Source organism: Castanea sativa, chromosome 12 (assembly GCF_040712315.1).
Source record: "Castanea sativa cultivar Marrone di Chiusa Pesio chromosome 12, ASM4071231v1".
In the NCBI taxonomy this organism is placed as follows: domain Eukaryota; kingdom Viridiplantae; phylum Streptophyta; class Magnoliopsida; order Fagales; family Fagaceae; genus Castanea; species Castanea sativa.
In genome coordinates this window covers 25,639,924-25,656,225 of record NC_134024.1, presented here as the reverse complement: position 1 = coordinate 25,656,225, position 16,302 = coordinate 25,639,924, and the positions used below count along the sequence as shown (strand labels likewise).

Sequence of the window (16,302 nt, the reverse complement as noted above, 5' to 3'; positions counted from 1 at the left end):
CTCCTCCACACACGTACTGCACCACATCTTTTTTCCTTTTTTTTCCCACTCTTTTTTTCTCCTCCACCCACGTATTACTCTTTTCCTTTTTTCCTTTTTTCCCCTCTTTTTCCCAGCCATTTCCTCCAGCCACTTTGTCCATACTCAAGAACATTCCATAGAGCTCTCCTTTTTTTTTCTTTTCTTTTTTCCTACAAGAACTTATCCGTCCACAGAGCTACCGCAAGAAACCATTGTGTGGGATGGCCAATTACTCAGCCATCGTCAAGAACCCATCCGTCCACAGAACTCCATTTGAAAGATTTTGGTATATTCAGATGTTTTTTTGTTTTGCATTTTGAGGAATCCTAATTTGCAAGGGATTGATTTCTATTTTTTTTTCCTTAGCTGATTTGGGAATTTGTTATAAATTTTTGTGTGTTTGGATTTGGATATTTGTTATTATTATTTTTTTCCTTAGCTGATTTGGGAATTTGTTATAAATTTTTTTGTGTTTGGATTTGAAAATTTGTTATTATTAATTTTTTCCTTAGCTGAGAGGCGTTAGTGAGCTTCAGGGTTTTAGGGCAGAGCAGAGAGATGAGATGAGAGGAATGAGGGACAACGTGAGAACTGATGATTTATCAAGGGTAATTTGGTAATTTTTGAAAGAGCCCAACAGATAGCTTCAGAACACGCATGGACTTTTTGTTTATGGACCTCCAAAGCTCCATAATTGGCTTGCGCGTTTCTTCACAAATATAAAATGCAACTTTTTCCAAAAAGTTGTGTTTTGTGCTTAACCAAACGCACATAAAGGGCTGGCTTTTTGAAAAAGTGACTTTTTGAGCTCAAAACGTTGAAACAAACGGGCACAAAGCCATTGAAAGTTTGAAACACGCCTTTGCCCGAGAATCTTAGAGTTGATTGTCAGTTTGTCTATTCTTTTATTTTTTTTATTAACTTAAAAAAAATCAACAAATGTTAATGGTTAATTAATGCTAGCCTCACAAGGTATGTTCAAATAGACCATTTAACATATAGAGAGGTTAACCTCAAGAAAAAAAAAAAATGTAGAGAGCTATGCAATATCATTGTTCAAATATAGCCTTCCACAATCATATGCTTGATTTATATTGTACATATCCTTATGATGTGTACATTTTAAGTATCTATTAATAACACAAAAGTTCCCATAAAAAAAGTAATACACTTTGTATTTTAAAAATAGATTCATGGCAAATGCTGCTCAAAGCAATTAAAATGGGATTGCAAACTGTGCGGACTGTAATCTAAAGTAGGCTTGATATCTCGGCCTGCTATCCCAAAACCGGCCCGGCCCACATCAGCAGTAAACTGAACACGTCTGAGGTCACAGTTGAACACCCGTCTAGCTGAGGGTGAAAGGTAGTGCCTTGGGAGACTCCACTTGCCAAACACACCTTGTCGTCTGGTACAAGTTCTAAGAAGGTCATTTCAGAAGCATGCGGTGGGTTTCATTAAGACTAGAATATGGGGACGAGAGGGACCTACCTGTTTGGGGAAGACCACCCCCTATCATGATGAACCCACTAACAAAAGCTAATAAAAGGGGAAAGAGGGAGACTGAGAGAGTGGTTGGAAGAATTGGGAAAAACATAGAGAGAGAAAGAGGAAGAGAGAATCATGAGTGTGGTAAGGAAAGACTTTTCGGGGAAGGTAGCTTAGTTCAGCTACCAGATCAAAGGCTTGCTAGCCCAGCCTAAGTCTTGATTGGGTCAAAGCAAAGAGAGCTTAGTAATTATAACTTAATTTTGTATATTTATATCATTATTAGAAAGCATTATCATACTTATTTTGAGTTAATTCATGCATTTTACAATTAGTTTTGGAATAATGCTGAATAATCAATTATGTGCTTAATTGAATTTTAATTTGTGAATTTTTTTTGAGGGATGATGAAATTAAATAAGTGGATTTGTGCAAAGAAGAAATCTAATGGATTTTACTTTTACAAGGGCCATGATGAAGTCAAAGAAGGCCAACCCAATTAAATTCAAGTCCTATTGGAGCAAGGAATTAGAGGAAATTTGTACCAAATCTAAGTCCAATTCGGATTAGGATTCTAGCCTGCACATCAGTCAGTAGTTAGAGCATAACTTTCGGTTCAAATGTCCAATTGAGATGATTCAAGTTGGGATGGAAAGCTAACTTAAAGGGCTACAATTTTGTAGTTTACTAGAAGTAAGAATTCTGAAGATAAATAGGCCAAAAATGTCGGTAAGTGAAGCCTAAAAACCTGATATTTTCTCCAAACGGGAATTCAACTTGTAATATGATTCGTTGACCTATTTAAAGGCTCTTTGGGGAAAAATTCAAAGGAGAGCTGCCGTAAAACATAATTTAGGTTTTCTTGAAGTTTCTTTACAGTTTTTAGAGTTTTATTTGTGTTATGGCTTGCTAGAAGCCTTGCTAAGGCAAGAGGTGAAACTCAATCATTTATTGGTATGTTCTTAACAATTATTTATTAGTTTTAATGCTTCTGTTTTTATATTTTTGATTGTTTTTCTCATCTAGAAAAGTGTTTAGTTTTGTATAATTCTTTGATTTATCGTAGACTCTGGGCACGTTAAATGCTTAGTATTCCCTGCTAATTAATTCACTAGTATTCATCCAACTAAGATCATCATTCGTATGAATTTTAGTTGAGCTATAAAATAAATATTGTTAAGACTACCAATATATGTGTTGTGTGTGGATCCCTAAACCTTAGCGTCTTAATATATTGTTATTTTCTCTCAATTTAAATTACTTTTACTAAACCATCAAAAATATCTTCAATTAAACTTTATTATTTAGTTTACTTCTCTCGTGGTTTGCTAATCAATTCCCCCTTTCCCTGTGGCTTCAACATCGGACTTATCGAGTTATTTCTTTGCGATAACATCGGACTTATCGAGTTATTTCTTCGCGATAATCTTGCACTTGGGAGCATTATTTAAGTTACAACAAATTTTTGGCGCTGTTGCCGGGGATTAGGCAATTAGAGAAGCATTCCACTTCATTTGGAGAGGTTTTTGGCATTAAATTTATTCACATATTTGGTAATATCTCTCTAACTCTTTTTTAAAGGTTAGAGAGATATTACCAAATATGTGAAGAAATTTGTTAATATCTCTTGATTTGGTAATATCTCTCTAACTTCAACCTAATATCTCTCTAACTCTTGTTAAAGGTATTTGTCTTCTTTTCTTTTCTTTTTTTCTTTTTCTTTCTTGCTTTACTTTTGCATGCGTGTTTGGTGTCGTGATAGTGTTAATCACTTGGTTAGAATTGAGTCTAATAATTTGTTTGGCAATTTATCTGATTCTTTCACACATTCTCACACACTTGATATCATGGCGGACTTAGAGAGTAATCATGGTGATGAGAATAATTTAAATAATGAAAACTTCCATGCTCACCAATCCATTAGAGCTCTCAGGTATTATTTGCAACCTACTAGGAGTAGTGCACCATCATGCATCATTTTTAAAACTAAAGCAAATAATTTTAATTTTAAGTCCAATATGATTTCATTACTTCCTAAATTTCATGGCTTAGATACTGAAAATCCTTACCTACACTTTAAGGAATTTGAGGAGGTATGTTCTACCTTCTATGACCAATCATATCATGAAGAGACCATTAGATTGCAGTTGTTTCCTTTTTCTCTTAAAGACAAGGCAAAAACTTGGCTTAATTCTTTGAGACCTAGGTCAATTGGTACCTGGCAAGAATTGCAAACTAAGTTTTTAAAGATTTTTTTTTTCCAATTCATAGGACTAATGCACTTAAAAGACTAATAATGAATTTTTCACAAAAAGATAATGAGACATTTTATCAATGTTGGGAAAGATTTAAAGATTTGCTTAATGCTTGTCCACATCATGGCTATGAAACTTGGTGTGTAATTAGTTTTTTCTATGAAAGTTTAACTCCAAAGATGTGCCAATTTGTAGAGATGATGTGCAATTGAGAGTTTTTGAATAAAGATCCTGACAAAGCTTTTGTTTATTTTGATCTCTTAGCTAAGAATGCCCAATCTTAGGATACTACTGATACCTCAGATAGGTCTAAAGCATCCATCAATCCCTCTAGGGGTGGTAAGTACCAACTTAGGGAAGATGATGACCTTAGTGCTGGGGTGGCTAGTCTAACTAGGAAGCTTGAAGCCATGGAATTAAGGAAGGTCAATGGAATCAATATTGTGCCTAAAATTGATGAAGTTTGTAAAATTTGTGAGACAATGGAACACCCTACCAATGAATGCCCTACAATTCTAGCTTTTAAAGAGGTGTTGCATGATCAAGAGTAAAGTCATGTTCTCAATCTTTACACAGTTCAAGAGTTTATTAGCATCAAATAACTTTAGCAGCAAATTCTTCTTTTCTTGTTCAAGAATGTTTATCTTTTTCAACCATGACTCAACACTAATAGCATCTTTAGCTGCTATCTTGCAAAGCTTGTTGTAAGCTTCTTGCAAAGCTTGTTGTAAATTTCTTGCAAATCTGTATTTTCAGAGTGTTCCCCATTAGAAGGGTTCTCATCAGCAGTCTCAATTTCACTTACCATGGCAGTAGCAATGAAAGCTATGAAGTTTCATTATTGATCACTTTCATACTCATGATCAGAAACTTCCTCATTACTCAGAGTTACAGCCATAACTTTACCTTTTGATCTTAAGAAAGTTGGACACTCAAATTTTAGATGACTATAACCTAGACAACCATAACATTGTTGTCCTAAAGAACTATTTGAAGATTGACCTACTTTATCTTTTGATTTTCAACATTTTTGTTTTTGGTAGTGTCATTCTTCTTCACATTCTTAATATCAACATTGTTTCTATTTCTTGCCCTCCTATTATTATTTCTCAAAAAATTTCTAAAGTTCTTAGCAAGATAAGCAATCTTAGTAGATGAGAGTTCATCATCAAATCCACAATCATCAACAAATTTTAAAGCCATAGATTTGGATTTATTAGTTTTTGGTAAGTCAGATTCATAGGACTAAAGAGATATAGAATCAACATCTTTTCTTTCAATTATAGCAGTCAATTTAGGTCTAAAATCCTTAGTCAATGATCTAAGAATTTTCCTAACAATTTTTGGTTGATCATATACTTCACCCAAATTCAAAGCAGAATTGACAATATCATTCAACTTAGCATAGAATTCATCAAAAGATTCATCATCAGACATTCTAATACTATTAAAACTAGAGGTCAATTGCTACAATTTATTGATTTTTACTGCCTTAGTGCCTTCATGTACTGTTTGCAAGATGTTCCAAGTAGTGTAAGCAATCTCTATATTTGAGATCCTCTTAAATTCTTCCATGGAAACAACATCGAATATTGTATTCATAGCATTACTATTAAATTTTCCTTTAGGGCAGTAGTGCATTCACCAATAGCAGTGGTTGGTCTTTTCCAACCGTTCTCAACAAACAACCACACTCTCTCATCAATGGATTTCAAGAAGGCTTTCATCCTAACATTCAAATAAGCATAATTATTTCCATCAAAGTGTGGGGGGATCACAAGAGAGTGACTGTGTTCCATGAAAGTAGGGGTCAAGGATCAACTCTTGGTTAAGAAACCTATAAACAAGAGCTAACCTGCTCTAATACCACTTGTTTGTTTGTTTAGACCATTTAAACCAGATTCTTTAACATATTATATTAACCAAGAAATTACTTAGATTAATTATTCTGATCTAGATTAAACACAAGTAAATCATAGCATGCAAATATACGGAAAAGTAAATAACACCATGATATGATGACCTAGGAAAAATGATGAAACTAACCATTTCAAGGTAAAAACCTAAAGAGAATTTGACCTAGCTATTCTCAAGATAAATTAAATCCACTATAAGAGAATTGAAGTTTTTACAATCGGATTTAACCCTAAATCTATTGCTATCTCATTTAGTAATTTACTGGCATGACCACGTGCAAGCTCCGAATCCACAGACTTCTTCTCTTCTTGGATTTACAGCAACACAAGCCGTCTTGCTTGTGACTTTGAGAACCCACTCAAGGTTTCTAATCACCGTCAGTAATGATCTTGATGCAGCAACTATATTCTACCAATGCTTGATTGTAGTTTTGGCTCCGGTAGATTATAATGTAGTTGAAGGTACAAAACCTCTCAGATCTCACAAAGAGTAACACACAAGTCTTCCAAAAGTCTTCAAAACGTGGCTAGAGTTTCCCTTTTATATGTGGAGAGGTTTAGATGAAACCCTAAATATTTTCGCAGGCTTGGGCCCCTTTAAAAATTTTGCAGAAAAAAATAGACTTGCGATTTTCGATCGGTCGAGCCTAATTCTCTATTAGTTGAGAAAGGTAGAATCACACTCCCTTTTTCTGCAATTAACTGGACTTGAACTTTGAAACAACCACTTTTAAGCATTGCCTAAAAACCTAGATTATACATGTTTTGTTCTCGGTTTGCCAACACAATACAAATATGATTATAAATATTTAAATCTAAATCTATAGAACCTAACATTAAGTATTGAACACATTGTATAAAAAAATGTGTTATAACTAGGTTGATAAAATCTTAAATTCCTTAGAAAATATTTTATTACTAATACTGGTATTTTATTTAAGGTTTAAGAAATGAATTTTCTTTAACCAAAACCCTTAATTATAAGTGTAAACAAAAAAAAAAAAAAATCACGAAGTTTGAAAATCAAAAAATTGAAAAAGTGTCACAAATATATTTTTGTATTAATTAAGTAGTGAGTGCAATTCTTTGTTTTGACTCTTTTACAAAAAAAAGTGCTACGAGACTTTGGCTTGTCCTTCAAGTTCTTCAAGTTGAAATTCTTCGGTGCTTTAAAGGCAGAGTTTCTCTAGTGCTTTAATTTCTTGAAAACTTGGTCTTCATGTCCTCTATTTATAGTGGTTTCATAGAATAAGCTCTACTTTGAATTAATAGGCTCGAAAATATGTTGTAGACTCTAATTGGCCTAAATCTTGATTAGAGATAATTATCTCTATTTATCTATTTTGATAAAGATCATATTTTGGTAAAGATATACTCAACAAAGATAAATAATTATCTCTATTTTATTTATTTATTTTAATAAAGATAATTATCCATCAATTTTGAATAGAAAATTTATCTTTATCTTGTGGGCTAAATGACACGTGGAAAATTTTAATATGCCAATGTGATGCCAATTTGGATGACACATGTTATCATTTGATTAAATTAATTTAATGACATATTAATTTAGAATTTGTCACTAAATTTTGATGTGGCATTTAGAATTGGCTTAAAATTTTGCCTCCTACAATGAGTATATTAAAACTACTAAAGAATTTCATATATTATTTTCACAAAAATAGTGAAATTGAATGAGGCTTTTTATAAGATTTGAATAATTCATTTGTCTATTTATTTTTATGAGATACTGCAATTATTTATTAAATTTACATTTTAAGTTCCTTAGAAGACTAATGTATTTTTTAGGGGGGGGGGGTTAAATTTTTTTTGTGGAGAAAAAGCTATTGAAAAATTTAAATGTTTTTATTAAAATTTGTCAAGGTTGGGGGCCCATAGTCTCAACAATACATGGGAATTTATAATTAAGTTTTAAAATTATATGATTTTAATGTTTAAATAATATGAAATTATTTTCATCATTGCCTACAGAGTCACATTACATCAATGTGATCTTCCTATTTTGTACCATTATATGATTGTTAATCCACTCTCCTATTTACGATTTTACCATATTGTACTACAAGATTTATCGAAAAATTGGACTAATAATTTCTTCAATCAACATAACATCTTGTCCTGAACTTCATATCTTGTGGCTCATGGGCATTCTCTCCCATAGAATTGAACTTTGATTCAAATCTCCTCTCCGCTTAAAGTCAGCGAAGAAATAAAAACCTACCCCTCACCAACAACATAGAAGAGCACTGATAAGTATATCTAATTTACAGTTTGCCCAAGGGTTTTGAGTCTCAATTTTAGCTCCAAAGATCAAAATCAAGAACAATGAAAAAAGTTAGGTTTTACTGGTAAGCTTGTAGTTTAGATGTTCACAATTTGTCCATAAAGCAGAATACTAACACAATATTAGTTTGACAGTACATCAATAACGTAATATTGACACAATATAATGATGATAACACACAAAGTTTATTAATGCATAGTGATGATAAAGCACAATTTTATTAACCCCTTGTTGGCCTGATCTCGATCCCTTCAACAATGAGGCCAGACTTGCCCCAAAGAACTTTTACCTCCTTAAGTCCAAACTGCAGTTCATCAACTTCTCCTCCCTCATTAAAAAACTGACCCAACTCAATCTCTAGCCACCCATCATTTCTCTGTTTGGGATGTGAAGTGTGCTGCTGCTGCGGTAGTACAACCTGGTCTTCCTGGCCTGGCTCCACGATAGGCAGGTCCAAACTAACAGTCTGTTCATAAACTTCACCTGCTCCAGTAGTTCCAATTGAAGCCGTTGGATGAGGGTCATTAAACCCATAGGCTTCCTCCGTCAACTTGTACACAAGGTACGCAGCATAGTTTGTTTTCGGAGATAGTATGGAAACACTCATCTTACCATTGATGTCAAACCAACACACAGAATGAAGTTCAGCTACCTCTGGGAACCTGTTTGTTACATGTACATAATTAAGAAAAATGAAAAGCCTAAAATTAAAAAAGGAGTACTAAAATAGAGTAGGAACAGACATGGAATTATGTAGAGACCTGGATTCAGGTAGAGAAACCCATCTCCAATAGTGAGGATTGTCACCCCATGCAATGGTCAGCTCCCTTGCAGGAATAAGGTAACATTTCTTACCACTCAATTTGTCCAAGAAAAAGCTCTGCTAGAAAGAAGCACATATATAGTCATATTCGCGCGGCATCGTGCTACTATCAATGAAATCTTTCATAATTTGATCTCAAAAATAGCAGGTCCTTTTTCTGTGTTTTTTGTTATTGATTCTGCTATTCTATTCGCTGATGGTGCTAAAAGTTAATTCATGCACGATCACATAACTAATTTAAACCAAACACAATTTCAAGAGTCCATAGTTAAACCAACCTACCCAATCTTGCTGCTTGCTTCCATGTGGATCAGACTTACCAGGTTATTAATTTTCGAAACTGTTGGCCATGTGAAGATTAACTATTGAGTTTCACGGAGGCTAGCATAGCATACAATAAGTATGTGAACCAAAGCCTCACACAAAACTGGAGAAAAATATAGAAAGCTCAAAAGCTAACTTGATAGTTTGTAAACATTTTGTAATGAAATTTGTTGTAGTTTTAGCATTACCCTCATGATTTGATCAAGAACTAACCATATCACATGTTCAATGTTAGTGTGTGGTTGTTAGAGATTGTATTCTAATGAGAAGGAGGGAAATCAGTTAGTGACAGTGGTAGTTATTGACAGCTGTGAGTTGGTTGTGACAGTGGTTACTGTGTTAATCAGTTAGAATAGGGGATTAGGGAATTGCTGAGTGATGTATAAAGAGGGCATTACTGATTGAATCAAGATTAAGCAATAAGAATGTTCTAAATTCAGTTCCAATTCTTTTCTTCTTTCTCTCTCTCCCTCTCTCTCTCTTTCTCTCTTGGAGGACCAGCTGACCTCGAATATAGCTAGATACGTACATTTCTTGATTTCCACACTTAACAGTGGTTGTGATGGGTATAAGGTTATAACTCTTGGTGTTGATATGTATAATTATACAAATTGTGTCTATTCCAAAGGAGTGCAAGCTGTTCTATAAGTATCACATGATTCACAAACACATTAATGCACAAGATGGACGATTGTGATCTCTGCCATCCACAATTAGGACCAGCATTCAAGAACTGGCCCTTTATTTCTTACTAGGCTTATTTTTCATTCAACAAATTCAGAAACAGAATTTAAGAGTTCTAGAAGTGGAAAATTGTCCCTTTAAAATTTTTGAAATTGAGAGGGCGTTTGGATTGCACTTATTCCTGCGTCTGCGTTTTCAGTTTTTTTTTTTTTTTTTTCCTCCAGCCGCAAGTGTTGACCCAATCTTCTGTGAACAGTGCATTCGTGCACTGTTCACGGACCCACAAATTTCACTTTTCAGCAACTTTTTCATTAAAAATGGGTCCCGCGGTACTATTCACACATTTTAAAATTATTTTGCTACAGTGTTTTCAGTTTTCAGCAATAAGTTCTATCCAAACGGACCCTGAATTGACTTGTATATAACTTGCTGAAGCAAATAAAATAGTTATAGCAAATCAAAAAAAGATCAGTTATTAACTTAGAATTATTTATGGGATTGTTTGCTAATACTACCTTTTTATTGTCGTCGATTAATCTGGGATTATCGGAGAGACTGAGGTAGAGCTGTTTCTTAGAAGAGAAATTCAAGGAATCCGATGATGATTGAGCAATGATGGCCTGATAATCGGACGGCAAGAACCTCTCCCAGACGGCGTTGGACTCTGCAGCCGCGCGGAATATAGAAGAAACCGCACAAGCTCTGCAGGCATCCTTAGGAGTGGTCAACGCTACTATGTCCGATAAGCATCCCTCTGGTAACACTGAAATGTCCACAGCGCAGGCGCAGGGAGGACCGTTCCTTTCTCCTTCTCTCTCTTTTTCCATATCTCTCTCTCTCTCTCTCTCTCTCTCATACAACTACAATCCACCTTTTTTTTTTTTTTGGCTTTAATTGCTTATTGCTTAATGATTAAGGTAACGTCCGGATAAAAATTATTGCGTCCACTGTATGGACAAGACGAGTTTTTTTTTTTTTTCCTCTCCACGCGTTTCAGCAAGGGGACGAAGTTATTTTTCATACTGTAAACAGTATATTTATTGTACTGTAAACAGTCTATTTTTCATTAAAAATGAGTTCTACGGTACCATTCACACATTTAAAAATTAACCATATTTTTAGTTTTTAGTTTTTAGTTTTCATTTTGTCTAAAAGTGTCAAATGGGTGGGTTTGGGGTGGGCATAATTGAGTTGGGTATATAGCCTCATATAAATGATCTTGGCCCTCCAGTTGTCGGTCGCCCAGGCTACCATTTGAGTGCTTGTCCCATCAGACACCTTCTTAAACCCCTTGTGAGTTGTGGCAATCAAGATAGCACTGTTCAAGGGTCTTCTCTACATAAATGCAGTTAAGAGGTTTGGTGGGAAGTATTAAATGTGGTAGCAGTCATCATCCCTTTAGTCAGGGCTGACCCATTTCCCTGAAGTTCCTTCTCTTCAGTGTGATCTCCTCTGGTAACGTGCCACTGAAATGGTCTAACCGTCCGAGAGTGTGATCTCCTCGAAACTACAGTGACCTCCTCAGCCTCAGGTATAACACATGGTTTGATCTCTTTATTAAATTTCTGTACCCTACAATTTTCATCATTGCCTACAAAGTCACAGTACATCAATGTGATTCTCCTATTTTGTACCATTATATGATTGTTAATCCACTCTCCTATTAACGATTGTACCATATTGTACTACAAGATTTGTCGAAAAATTGGACTAATAGTTTCTTCAATCAACATAACATCTTGTCCTGAACTTCGTTAACTTGTAGCTCATGGGCATTCCCGATTTCTCCCATAGAATTGAACTTCGATTCAAATTCTCTCTCCGCTTAAAGTCAGCGAAGAAAAAAAAAAAAAAAAAAAAAAAAAAAAAAAATACCCCCACTAACATAGAAGAGCACTAATATCTAATTTACAGTTAGCCCAAGGGTTTTGAGTCTCAATTTTAGCTCCAAAGATCAAAATCAAGAACAATTAAAAAACTTTGGTTTTACTGGTAAGCTTGTAATTTAGATGTTCACAATATGTCCATAAAGCAGAATACTATCACAATATTAGTTTGACAGTACATTAATAACGTAATATTGACACAATATAATGCTGACAACACAAAGTTTATTAATGGTACATAGTGATGATAAAGCACAAATTTTATTAACCCCTTGTTGGCCTGATCTCGATCCCTTCAACAATAAGGCCAGACTTACACCTAAGAACTTCTACCTCCTCAAGTCCAGACTGCAGTTCATCAACTTCTCCCCCCTCATTAAAAAACCGACCCAGCTTAATCTCTAGCCATCCATCATTTCTCTGTTTGGGACGTGAAGTGTGCTGCTGCTGCTGCTGCTGCTGCGGTAGTACAACCTGGTCTTCCTGGCCTGGCTCCACAATAGGCAGGTCCAAACTAACAGTCTGTTCATAAACTTCACCTGCTCCAGTAGTTCCAATTGAAGCCGTTGGAGGAGGGTCATTAAACCCATAGGCTTCCTCCGTCAACTTGTACACAAGGTAAGCAGCATAGTTTGTTTTTGGAGACAGCATGGAAGTACTCATCTTGCCATTGATGTCAAACCAAAACACATAATTAAGTGCAGCTACTCTGGGAACCTATTTGGTTTTTATAATGTACAGAATTAAGATCTAAATGAAAAGCCTAAAATTAAAAAAAGGAGTACTAAAATAGAGTAGGAACAGACCTGGAATTATGTAGAGACTTGGATTCAGGTAGAGAAACCCATCTTCAATACCGAGGATCATTACCCCATGCAATGGTGAGCTCCCTTGCAGGAAGATGGTAACATTTCTTACCACTCAATTTGTCCAAGAAAAAGCTCTGCTAGAAAGAAAGAAAATGAGCACAGATATGGTTACATTCAACATGGTGCTACTATCACTGGCCAGAAGCATACATTCAACAAAATCTTTCATAATTTGATCTCAGAGATAGCAAGTCTGTTTTCTGTGTTTTTTGTTTTTGATTCTGTTATTCTATTTACTGATGGTGCTATAACTTAATTCATGCATGATCAAAAAACAAATTTAAACCAAACACAATTTCGAGAGTCCATAGTGAAACCAACCCACCAAATCTTACTGCTTACATGTAGAGGTAATTTGCAGGCTAGCATTAGTGAAGGAAAGAAATCATAAGTTGAAATACGTTTGAAACAATATTGCTAACTAGCATCTCGAGTTTATAGGCTCAATTTCCATCTAGAAATCAAGCTCAAATACTTGATTTCCACTTGCTGATTTGGAAGTATAATGCCACTTGGATCTCGAGTCTTATAGACTCAATATCTATGTGGTAAAAGTGGCTCCATCCACGTGGAAAATTTTTCCACATCCCTGTATGACAAAGTCCTGAACTTGAGTATTAGTAGCTTGAGTTTTGCATTGATCTCGAGTTTTAAACTCTCGAGATGCCAGTTTCCTGGATAGTTTTGAAATGTGACAACTCACGAAATTGTTAGAAATTTAAGATTAATTGGAAAAAAAATTCCTTCCATGTGGATCAGACTTACCAGGTTATTAATTTTCAAAGTTGTTAGCCATGTGAAGATTATCTATTGAGTTTAAGGGGGGCTAGCATAGCATACAACAAGTATGTGAACCAAAGCCTCACAGTCATACAAAATTGGAGAAAAAACTAGAAAGCTCAGAAGCTAAATTGACGGGCATATTATGCCACTGTCAGTTTGTTAACATTCTGTAATTAAATTTGTGGTAGTTTAGCATTACTATTATGATGATTTGATCAAGAACTAACCACAACATATGTTCAATGTTGGTGTAGAAAGACAGGTATTTGGGTATAAGCTGTTTACACAGGTTTGTGTCCCAAGGAATGCAAGCTTGTCCATAAATTTCACATACCCATTAATGCACAAGTCGGACGTTTGTGATCTCTGCCATACACAATTAGGACCAACATTCAAGAACTGACCCTTTATTTCTTACTTTGCTTATTTTCATTCAACGAATTCAGAAACAGAATTAAGACTTCTACAAGTGGAAAATTGTTTGAAACTGAATTGACCCTAGTATATAACTTACTGAAGCAAACCAAATAGTTATAGCATATCATATCAAACATTTAAGTAGTTGTTATTAACTCCGTACCTTTTTAGCGTCATCGATTAGAATGGGATTATCGAAGAGACTGAGGTAGAGCCGTTTCTTAGAAGAGAAATTCAAGGAATCCGATGATGATGATTGAGCAATGATGGCCTGATAATCGGAAGGCAAGAACTTTTCCCAGACATCGTTGGATTCTGCAGCCGAACGGAATATAGAAGAAACCGCACAAGCTCTGCACGCATCCTTAGGAGTGGTCAGTGCTACTATGTCTGATATGCATTCCTCCGGTGATACTGAAATGCCCTCACCGCAGGGCAGTGGCAGGGGCAAAATTCAAAAACGATATTAAAAGTAAAATTTATCCATAAAAAATATTAATCAATAATAATAACAAAATAAATAAATAATTGTAAGCAAATATGAATATATTTCATATTATTAAAATAAATTAACAAAAACAACCAATTCATAGCTACTAAAAAATTTATAAATTGATGGAGTAAAAATATAATTAGTGTTACTTAAAAGATATAATGAATAAATGTTTGAAATTATTTTTTTTGATTGGTGACATGCCAATTTGTAAGACATAAATAGTAAAATTTGTAATATCTCTAGTATCATTCAAAGATAAAATGCTGTGAAAAGTATCATAAATAGTAAAAATAGTGTAAATAATGAAATAAAAAAAATAGTGAAATAGGTGATTTGGTCACTTTCAAGTCTCAACAAGTAGATTTTTTTTTTCCTCCATGTGACTACTGATACAAAAAAAAAAAAAAAAAATTTAGTAGTCAGGGGGCAGGTGCCCCCCTCGCCCCCCTCTGGCTCTGCCAGTGCCGCAGGGAGGACCACTCTTTTCTCTTTTCTCTTTTTCCATCATTTTCTTTTCACCTCTCTCCCTGTCTCACATTCATATACATGCCACTGTTTTTTGGGCTTTATTTGCTTATTGCTTAAGCTCCGTTTGCTTTTTTTTTTTAACCAGCGTGTTATGCACTGTTCATTGGTCAGGAACCTGTATTTAGGCCAGTAAACAGTGCTGAACAGTAATAAACAGAAAAAAATTATTTTTTTATTGTTTTTAATTTTCAGCAAAATAAGTGATATTTAAACGCACACTGGCTAAGTTTTTTTTTTTTTTTTTTTTTTTTCCAATGGTCATAGATAGGTTTGACTATTTTTCTTTTATTTTATTATTATTATTTTTTTAAGACTCGGGTAGGTTTCATTTTGAATGTTCTAGGGTGCTTCGATTTTGTTGAGGGTGTATTATAAAATTTTAGGATAATAACACTCCCCTCCACTCCCTTGAGATTAAGAGAATTCAAACTTAAAAGGAAAAAAAATATTTTCCTCTTATTGACATTGGATTGGTCAAATTTTGTTATAATATTAAAAAAAAAAATTGTATACTAATTGTGGGGAGTAAAAGGACCCAAGTGGGCATGTGGGCCTTTGGGCTCTAGCAAGGAGGGCCGATCTATTCATAAGTTAGGAATTTGTTAGTACTATGAATCGGCCCATATGCCGAGGGTCCGAGGATACAGCCGAGGGTGAGTTCCTTCTCGGACCGTTCCAAGAGAATTCGGAGATTCACTACAAAGGTCAAGGCAGAATTCTGGAAAGACTGTTGGTTAAAAGGGGGAGACCCTGAACCTTCTAGATGCACCAATGTTAAAGAAAATATCAAGAGTAAAGGCTGCCACCTCCGCATTAAAGACTCTGCACCTACCTCCCTGGCCGCATTAATGGGGAAGTGACCCCTGAACAGTAGGGCTGAAACTTCTAGTCACTGTCCAAAAGGCATCAGGGAAGGAAGTATTTAAGGGGGGTGAAGGCCAAAGAGAGGGGGAGTCTGTAACTAAGAAAGAAATTAAGAATTGTAATCTTTAAGTAAGAAAGAGAAATAGTAAAGAAATAGTCATCGGCTCAAGTCCGAGGAGACCCATTTGCAATTATCATTCATTATTTACAAGTTTTTGCGTATAAAAGCCTGTTATCAAGTTCTTAGTACCTTTAATCTAGATTTCAAACCCACACTCTACAAATTTCATTGTTTAAGGCTTATTGGGCCTGAGCCCATAACCTTCTTTGGGTCCAGGTGCAATTGTGTACTTACAATTGGCGCCGTCTGTGGGAATCTAGTCTAAAAGGAGTTGGGATACTATGGCAGGCCTAGGCTCACACCATGCAGAGTCTCAAGGATCACAACCGGAGGACCTTTTCGAGCGTCTTGAGCGTCAAAGGGATCGTGAGGGAAGTGTCCATATAGAATACCTTAGGGCTAGCCATACTCATGGCGGGGGTAGCACCACCCACGAGGATGGTGCTAAAGCCATGCAAAAAGAGATTAATCATTTGAAAAGAAAACTGCGCCGCGCCAGACGTAAGCATTCACCGTCCTCAT

The 16,302-nt window shown here is 35.2% G+C and overlaps 1 protein-coding gene, 1 long non-coding RNA gene and 1 other non-coding gene across 6 annotated transcripts; all 3 read right to left on the bottom strand.

The window, feature by feature from the left end:
• Positions 1 to 3,787: 3,787 nt before the first annotated feature.
• LOC142621395 (small nucleolar RNA R71) lies at positions 3,788 to 3,894 on the bottom strand. Its single transcript, XR_012841776.1, has one exon. It is a non-coding gene; the product is annotated as a small nucleolar RNA R71 (small nucleolar RNA).
• A 4,126-nt stretch (positions 3,895 to 8,020) lies between these two features.
• On the bottom strand, positions 8,021 to 10,696 carry LOC142619880 (F-box protein PP2-B10-like). Of its 4 annotated transcripts, none has more exons than XM_075793228.1 (3): positions 10,332 to 10,696; positions 8,729 to 8,868; positions 8,021 to 8,647 (listed from the first exon to the last, which is right to left on the bottom strand). In XM_075793228.1, exons 1-3 carry the CDS (start codon positions 10,641 to 10,643, stop codon positions 8,206 to 8,208), a joined length of 894 nt encoding a protein of 297 aa, XP_075649343.1. In that variant the 5' UTR covers positions 10,644 to 10,696; the 3' UTR covers positions 8,021 to 8,205. The 4 variants fall into 4 exon arrangements, with proteins under 4 accessions (XP_075649343.1, XP_075649345.1, XP_075649344.1 ...); XM_075793230.1 differs by having other exon boundaries at positions 8,747 to 8,868; XM_075793229.1 differs by having other exon boundaries at positions 8,729 to 8,865.
• A 1,104-nt stretch (positions 10,697 to 11,800) lies between these two features.
• Positions 11,801 to 14,207, bottom strand: LOC142619879 (uncharacterized). Its single transcript, XR_012841612.1, has 3 exons — positions 13,935 to 14,207; positions 12,509 to 12,645; positions 11,801 to 12,419 (listed from the first exon to the last, which is right to left on the bottom strand). It is a non-coding gene; the product is annotated as an uncharacterized LOC142619879 (long non-coding RNA).
• Between the last annotated feature and the right edge of the window lie 2,095 nt (positions 14,208 to 16,302).